General features: G+C 38.2%; 1 protein-coding gene across 1 annotated transcript; it reads right to left on the bottom strand.

Annotated features, from left to right (window-relative positions):
- Nucleotides 1-752: 752 nt before the first annotated feature.
- Nucleotides 753-9,067, bottom strand: LOC124180060 (putative fatty acyl-CoA reductase CG5065). The gene is made up of 7 exons (XM_046565073.1): nt 8,665-9,067; nt 8,164-8,366; nt 5,831-6,070; nt 3,484-3,748; nt 3,092-3,394; nt 2,232-2,439; nt 753-1,316 (listed from the first exon to the last, which is right to left on the bottom strand). The coding sequence occupies exons 2-7, from the start codon at nt 8,353-8,355 to the stop codon at nt 1,013-1,015; spliced, it is 1,512 nt and encodes a 503-aa protein (XP_046421029.1). The 5' UTR covers nt 8,356-8,366; nt 8,665-9,067; the 3' UTR covers nt 753-1,012.
- Nucleotides 9,068-9,073: the final 6 nt, after the last annotated feature.

Genomic DNA, 9,073 nt, shown 5'->3' with positions numbered 1-9,073 from the left:
ATGTCCAGTAGAACCGCTGTCGCGTCGATTCCTGAAAGCGCAAATTCTGATAAACAAACATTGCAAAATATTGTTTTTACCATTATTAGTACAAGACACGTCGATTGATGTCACCGTACAGCGTGTAACCGGCGCGACAGGAAAATTAACTCTTACGCAGATATGAAAAACAATCAGAGGTTCGTCTTGCTGATCTTAATGGACCATGTAGCCTAAAAACTTCCCACTCCGGTACGTTTCGAATTTATCAACCATTATTCAAATAACTTGAAAACAACCGGACCGGTCGAATACCACAATTTAATCATCGTTCAGTTTAAAAGAGATTGACGAAAATCACCCAAAGAAGACCCCATCAAGGTTAGCCATAATGATACCTAGTTCTCTAAAAGAAAGTGGAAATTGAAAAATAGATAGCAATATAGATGAATACCGATTTCTATAGATTGCAAAAATAAATAACAATAATATTTGTCCTAAAGAACCGAAGGGTTCGTATTGAAATCGTACAAAGTTTATCCAGGAGCGTAACTAAATTACGTAAAGCCACTTAAATCAGTTGTTACAAGTGAAAATTCAGAAGGTGGTTAAGTCCAGTTTTAAATTTGAGTGGCAGAATAGGGCGAAGACGCTGTGCTGGTTATACTCGTTCGATCTGATTGTAATTGGTTCATTTCCAGACTAAGAAGTACAGCAAGGAATTGGAAAAGTGCGTAAGTGATAAAAGCTCGAGGTATAGGAGAAATATACAAAGTATGCAGTTGAAAATTATTTAAAAAAATTTTATATTTACAATACGGTGTCAATCAGACCGTTTCACGATATTTTTATTACAAGTTTCTTCTCCTTTTCTTCCGCTGATTGGAGCACGCGGTCTAATTGGATGTGAAATTTGAATACGTCCATGTGTTGGCAGTATGTGTATAATTATGTGATTTAGCAAACTATAAACAGCGGACGGCAAATACCTGCAGGGCACGACGTGACGTGAAAGATACAAGGAAAAATATAACTATGAATCTTGCATCTCGATTATCGACGCTGTGCCCGCCCTTGCCGGCGCGAACCATGAGTATAACAACCATGCGATGAATCCTACAAAAACAATTCGCAATATTCTATCGGCGATGTATAAATACTGAAAAACTCTTCTTGCTCGAGGTAAAGTCGACGGGTCGTCTTTTAGGCAGTATTTCCTGATGCCCAGAATGTATTCGTAGAGATAATCGTCCCAGCATATGTCCTTCGTGTCCATGAAGAATATTGCTCTATCCTCGGAGGATAACTGATCCTGCAGATCTCTTAACGTGTCATTCCTACAACAAAGATCCAAAAATCAGCAATTTTTTTTCGCAAGCAATTCAATTGTTTCTCTGAAATTCACGTACATAAGGAATCCAGTGATTTATAGACGTGGTCAGGATTAGCATAAAACTTCGTGTCTCGAATTTCACACATGATTCTAATAATCTGAGAATTTACGGTATAAAGTCATAAAATAAGACTAGCGAAATTATACCTACATTATTATATATTATATTCTCCGAACCACCAGCCCGTATTTATATGATGCTTATCGATACCTTGTACTTCCCGCTCGCTTTATCAAGGATAACAGGATTCTCAGTTATTCAAATTCTACTATTTCATCGCGATGTTATACAAGGTAAAATAAAATCAGGAAATGTTGGAATTAACAGAATTGAATTGAAATACATTGTGTAATTGGACGCCAATCAGTTGAATATGTTCAGACGAGTTCAGGGCGATCTTTTATTTCCTGCAATTGTCCCATTACAAAACGACGTCTCTAAACCGGACGGCGATAACGATAAAAGTGTAATGTAGTCACGTATGTCAGACTATGATCTCTTACCTTGGAACGAATAATGATCACGAAATTTCCCGAGACTATAACGGGTATGCAAATATATAAAAATACTTTTTGTGACGTTAAAGTTGTTTGAAGATGTAATGCCCAAGTTTTTTTTTTATCTAACTTTTGTTTTCTTTGCTGCAATTATATCTTATATAATCAATAATTTATTTCCTAGTACTTCGAGGGGATTTATCGGATTCCATTTGTAGACTATAATATTACTAACCATTGATTAATATATATAAGCTGTGAGAAAATGAAACTTTTCGAAAAAGGCAAGAAATTTAGTGACTGAATTTTGTATATAAAAAACTAAATCAAGCCGTATTGTAAAAGGAAGATTTCTACTCACAAAAAGACCCATTCCTTGGTCGTGTAATATTGCAGCAAGCTCAACCCGGTAGAAACTCTCCCTTGAAGCTTGACCAAAAAAGGTTTGTTCCCGCTCAAGTATATCAAAGGGTCCAACAGGTAGGCAGGTAGAAGGTGAAGGCATATCACAGCAAACCAATGTAGAACTGCTGAGGAAGTGAATCTACCGCCTGGATACCAGAGTGGGCCTAAAAGTTGAAGAATAAAAATTATTAGAATAAGGATTGTGCAGTGATCGCACAATCAACCGAACCAAATAATTTGCAAACAATTGCCCATTGAATTATGTATTGGTGATGTAATTAAAATAAGTTCAAATCATACAATGATGAGCGTCTTTACGAAAATGAAGGGAAATAGTTAACCACGGTATGTTGATACACACTTACGCAAGTTCACACCGAATTTCATTATGCATTGTAATATCGTACAGTTTCTCATTATAACTTTCACCGAAACAGTGTAATTTTAAGAAAGAAACTCATGCGTAAAGTATTGAAAAATAGTTTTCTGAATCATCGTGGTGTTGTTCATTTAAATTCTTCGAATAATCGGCATGAACGAATGGAACGAGTTAAACAGAAAATCATGAATAGTTAAAAACAGAGCAAGCATGCGTATTATACCGACGTACTCTGGTAGGTATTTGTATAATTGCCAATGCCGACTAATGGAGTAAACGTATAATGTTAGCGGCGGTGATTTGTAGAAAATTTGCGATTCAATGACTGGATCACGGATTATCATGAGTCGGTAAGGTCGGAATTTGATATTTAAATCGTTCGCGCACCGATCGATGATCTGTAGACTGTGCACGATATTCATGCACGTATAACAAACCTGAAAATGGATTTGACAGAGCATGTCTTCTGCCGGCATTCAGGGCATCAGCCCATGTGATTGGATTTCGTCCGCTCTCCGTAACGTTGACGAAAATCGGTTTACAGGAACTTTCCAAACCCACCTTCCAGGCAAGGGCGATCACGGCGTTCGCCACGATATCGCAAGGCATTAGGTCCGCAAGATATTCACTCTTGCAGTGCATCGACCGAATCACACCTTTTCCCGCGGCTACTATCAAACCGGTTGGTCCGTTCAAGTTATCCACCCATCCTGGCGCTGGTTCTTTCCAAGACGCGATCACTGTGCAGGATAAGTCAATAATTTGCATCCGCGATCGTACAAATATCGAAGAGAGATCAATTCGCAACTATGGAATGCGAACGGCTTACCAATGGAAGGTCTCGCGATGCCTACCGGAAGTCCAGACCTGACCATCAGGTCTTCGCTGAGACATTTGCTCAGAGCGTAGGTGTTGGGTTGATGAGCTAGCAATTTGCACTCCACAGGCTTCAATAGGTCGTCGCTCATGGAGTCAACAGCAGCGATTGCAAATTCCGGTGACATGTTTGGGGCGTAAGCCCTTTCCTCGAGACGAGTTTGCCCGCAATGGCAGTAAGCCGTTGACACGTGAATCAGGGATATCAAGTTAGGCAGCTGAAAAGAAGGCAGTTATAGAAAGGACCATAGGAATTTGATGCGTAGGATTAAATGATTGGCTACAATTAGTTTCAAACAAATATCGTGCGTTTTCGTAGATGCGGACTATAAGGTCCACTCTGAGCAATTCCGTTCTTCATTTGTAGCACACATTTGCTGCTGCAAAACTCGGTACCATATGGTACGAGGCCACAAGGTTAGCTCTAGACGGAGATGCGCATTAGCAAAGTCACGTGATCCCCACATGACGTAACGACAAAAATTCCGTTTCTAACGTAAAAAGTACAATATAACTTCTGTAACTAATTATTTAACATTTGAATGTTATTCCCCCATAAAATAAGATTCGCTGGACGTAAGAATGAATGGCTGTGTTTTATAGCTTTTAAAAATAGTGCTCAAAATGACGTCATGTGGGGGAACGTTCTCGTTGGCCGAAGCGGCAGTGATGCGCAAGAACGGGAAGAACCACCTTATTTCCTTACACCATGCTCGGAGCTGCTTACAATTAGAGTGAACTGGTACCCTGAATTGCCTATAATTAGGGGACGCTTGATACGCATCCACAAAAACGAATGATATGCAGCATTAATGGCGTGTTCCTAAATTTCAATGGATTAAAACCATATGGTCGGCAGCTAAACTGAAGTGAATGACAAGATTACATTCGATTCACAAAGATGTAGGCCAGTTTCCCGCGAGGCAATATCTCATCATTTGATAATAGTTCTGCGGGTTTTGCCTCCAAACAAGTTATAATAGCCAATTTCATGAATTACGTCTGCGAATATTTGACATTGCATTTCCGATACTCGCGATCAGCATTAAACCCACAACAGTCAACCAAAAATTGAACAGGTAAAAACCTGGGCACATGTGGCAACTTCTGGAATTCTAATCATGATACACACTTGAATGGAATAAATAATGGAAATCGAAGTCCATACAAACTCCACCGTCGTCCAACCCTCACCCGATTCGAGCTTTTGGCTGTCTTTTTACACATTTTTTTTTTTTAACTCCATTATTTAAGACAAAGAAGACACTCTCGGTATTTTTTAGGTTTTTGTCTCATGCAGTTTTTGAGATATAAAATCATGGATTTTGACGATATCCGTTGTGAAGAATATTCTCAATTGACTATAACTTCTGAATACCTAATTAGTTGGATCATCAAATTGTAGAAATTGTTATGAACTTTTCGAAAAGTAACACAAAAAAAGTTAACAATAATTTCAAAACTATACGAAATTGAAACCACGTTTTTGAAAAGTATAGTGATTACTGCGGGAATTCATAATATTAAAAAAAAAATTCAATTCTTATAGCATAAAAACGAACAGTTCAAGCAGGGTCCGATGCTAGCTATCTTTTCTTTTAATATTATGAATCTTTAAATTATTGATATTTTATTTATCGAATATCCACAGCAACAGGATTCTCGAATCGTTTTCACACTGTGTTAGAATGATACAAGCAAATCGGAACTTCAATAGGAAACTCATCAACAATGAACATTCAGAATCCTAGTTTAATTTTATTTCGAAAGTAATATTACAATGTTAAAATTCGTAGTCTCTCGAATTCGAAAAAAGCTGCATACGTGCATAAAGCTATAACACGAACCGTACCACATTTTATGAAATTTCTCTGCAATTCGTTTTAAAAGAATAATATGAAACGGCAAGAAATCTATTGTCGATTGGATGTCAAAAATAAAACTGCATTGCGTTATTTCGCAAGACGACGGTGCAGTTCGTGTTTTCTCTTTTGTTGCGAGAGATATTCGATAAATGCAATATCATAACATAAAAATTCATGAGGAATATTCCAAAAATATGGTCGTCATTGGCATTCGCGTAAACTGTTCTTTTGCGTGCTGAGAATAATGGTAAATTTTGAGGCACGATTTCGCAGTTCTGAACTTGCTGTAAAGTTTTCGTGAATTTTATTTTAAGAAGTACACTTCGTTACGAACAATTCGATATTTCAACTCTGATGATCCGATTCGGGGTAAAGAAGTTATAGTCAAACGGTAGGTACAGCATAAAAATGCCTCTGAACTTTTTCGATGTGTACCTGCTTTGCAACTTTGATGAGATTCGCGGTCCCTTTGGTGTTCATATTGATAGCAGCCCGTAGAGAAAGATCGAATCTCACGTTGGCAGCCATGTGAAAAACAACGGAAACATCCTTCATCAGACGATCCTTGTCCTCGGGGGAAAGGGCGAGACCCTCGACGGTTGTATCCCCAGAAATGACAACAAGTCGCTTCAGGCGTTCAGGATGATTTTCGCGAACCACTCTGTAAGGTTCTTGCTGAAAAATAAGAATGAACTCGTAAATCACGATCGTTTCTATTCGTATGTTACCTAAAAAAAAAAAAGAAAAAGAAACAAAGACACGCTCGTGTCTAATGCCAATGATTTATTAACCGGTTAGCATTAGCAGCATGCGCATCCCAAAGCTACGGGCGGTATGATGACACCGATCATAAGATTCATTCCATACTTTCTCTCGTCGCCTTATGTTATACGTTATTAAAACGGAACATGCTTCATAAAAATCAATAATAATTATTCACGTTAGCCGAGACGAAGACAATGTGCCGCCGGGTATAATTTACCCACGCGAGGTAAAAATTGAAAATAAAAAAATATCGTTTACATGTACTGAATGTAAAGAAAGGTGCTCATATTATGTAATTATACAAGTATGTAGCTTTGCCCATTTCAGCGGCCGTAATACGTGAAGACATTCACTACCATGAGCCATTGCTCAACCATAGTTCAAAGATAACAACTGACTATTGGTGCGTAGCATCTATTCCCATGTTTTTTTTTCTTGGCACCTTATAGACCGTATATCTCGCTCGCTTTAAGTATCGCTCTGAGACGCTGAAACTTTCACATTTGCAACAGTAAAGGCCGAGGCGTAAGTAATAAGTAGGTACATAAGTAGGGAAGTGAAACAATTCTGGAAGCGTCGGTGAGACGATCTCCTGAAGGAATTATAGTCGCAACCCCTTCGTGAAAGTCTGTATAAGAGTCCTCATGATTATGATGATAGCCTGTGATTCGAATTGAAAATAACTTTAATCAATATGATGAACGACTATCAATCGTAATCATGATTCGTGGGTGGCAATCACCGTATTACAGACATGCACTACACTTGAGCGATTGAAACAACCTTATAATGCATGACCAAGTGTTTGCAGTGCAGGTCTTAGTCGAGTGTCCTGTGTCCTTAACCCAACGTACTTCGGCTTTTTGGCGATACCTTGAAAAGAAAACGTAACTGACACTCGTACGCAACTCAATTTTGAAGTGTACACAAGCGCAATTCTTAAACATTGTGCAATGAATGGAAACGTAAACACATCCTATTTGTTCGTAGTCGAACTCGTCCCGTAGTGCGGATACGGCACCGAATTTCTAACGAAACGGTAAAATGAGAGAAAAAAAAATGTGACTGTCACTGGAAGATAATTATGAATTTCGTAGCGTGTTTATACTCGTTGGCACATCGTCAGCGCATCGACTTGCGCATTCGATTTTCAAGGCTTCATACCCATACAATATAAATATTAACGGTCATCCTTGTCTCTTTGCCAAAATTAAGTAAATATTATTCATCTGACCTAATTCGAGGATGAATCCCGAGTGCATGATACCTGTGTACATTAGTCATCTTACACGTAATTGACACCCCGTACCCCCACGACTAAAGTACCCAGAAATTAGTGGTCTACACTCGTCAATTCGTACCCTGAAAATTTGCGTTTATCAGAAAATCAGTATGTGTGATATGATCTGCTGCGTCATGGTCTTTTTTTCTGCATCGAGCAGGCTCAAAAGTAATAGTTTCGTCATGTAAGACCGAAAACGAGATTTCACGCCCTCGCCCAGATCATAAGATAGCGTTTTAAGCCTACGTAGAACGAAAAATATTGTTCGCATTACGGCTATAACACTTCACGCCCTTGATACGAAAATAGTTATTGCTGAGCAATACCGAAGCCGAGGTTGAACTTTTGAGGCAGATTGTTGCACGTAAATTGTGAGTTTATCACTTTTTTTTCAAGTCGTCTACAAATCCAAAAAGCTATACGTTGCAGCTGGTGTAATTTGGATTCAGATTATGACCAAATCTCGGTAGAGAAAACTGTTATAAATCAATGACTATATCAAACCATTTATCTCGTCAAAACAACCCGCACATTCCTTTCATGTTTTATGATTTTCAAGTACCGCATATATTCAATCGCTGTTTTTATCACCACTTGAAAAAATCAAAAACATTGTTACAAAAATACTGAAACCTAGAATTTTATCCAGTGAGCCGAAGATGAATTTTTTACCTACATTACTATTAGAGTTCAGAAGACAGGTGAAAAAAAATTATTTTACCTGTATCAGTGTATGGAGTCTTGCTTTTGGACTCTGGCCTCTTTTTTCTCTGACCAATAGATAAATATTTCCACCTTGTGGACAAGACATTAGCAATTTTGCAACTAAAACTTTTCCCAGAAAACCAGTCGCCCCAGTGACTAGTATCCCTCTGTTTTTCGACCATTCTGGTATCGATGGTTCACGAATCATCTTTTTCCCAACTGTAAAAAAAAAAAAATGATTTGAAAAAAATTATAACCGGTACTTTGTTCGACGGTTTCAAAATATGGTTCACAAAAAGTATAATAATAACAAAAACCATAACAGATTGCTACCCTCATTTACATGGCATCGATATCAATTTGTCGACTCAAATATTATATAGATTCATAAAAATGATCTAATAGCGTTAAATTTCCACTATATCAATACCGACTTCTAAAACCGATCGTACCTCCCCACTGTTATTTTTTGTAATATTGAACAATTGATTAATCACTGACAAATTTTGTCACTCACTAATTGTTTCGAGATGAATGGTTTCGAGCCAATTACTTTGGCTTTGTTGCAACAATCTTCGGGTATCCTCGCGAACTTGTTGTTATAGCTTGAGTAGCGATTGACTGTCAGAGACGTTAAAAATGTGATGAAAAAGGAGAAATTTGACCGTACGATCGAAGAGTCACCAGCTGAATGATTTGCGGCGTACTGGAGACCGTCCTTTTAGCACAGAATACTTTATAAGCTACTTTGTATTCTGCTCTTTGTGGGGCGGTTGGTTACCGATTACGTACACACTCACATCGTCTGATTCACAATCAGTGTCAGGACCAAGTTTGGTCTCGCAGAAAGGCAGCTACAAGGGCAATTTGCACAAAAGGAAAAGCTGTTCTTAGCAAGTATAAATTAACAGATTTTTTAGCCGATC

Source organism: Neodiprion fabricii, chromosome 4 (assembly GCF_021155785.1).
Source record: "Neodiprion fabricii isolate iyNeoFabr1 chromosome 4, iyNeoFabr1.1, whole genome shotgun sequence".
Classification (NCBI taxonomy): Eukaryota; Metazoa; Arthropoda; class Insecta; order Hymenoptera; family Diprionidae; genus Neodiprion; species Neodiprion fabricii.
The sequence above is the reverse complement of the archived record's forward strand: the minus strand, read 5'-3'. Positions and strand labels throughout refer to the sequence as shown.

Excerpts from the sequence above, each read along its gene's own strand:
- LOC124180060 (XM_046565073.1), bottom strand. The coding sequence starts at position 8,355 with ATGATTCGTGAACCATCGATACCAGAATGGTCGAAAAACAGAGGGATA. Across the intron at positions 3,749-5,830 it reads TCATCAAAGTTGCAAAGCAG|CTGCCTAACTTGATATCCCT; the intron begins GTACACATCGAA and ends CCTTCTTTTCAG. Across the intron at positions 3,395-3,483 it reads CATCGCGAGACCTTCCATTG|TGATCGCGTCTTGGAAAGAA; the intron begins GTAAGCCGTTCG and ends TATCCTGCACAG.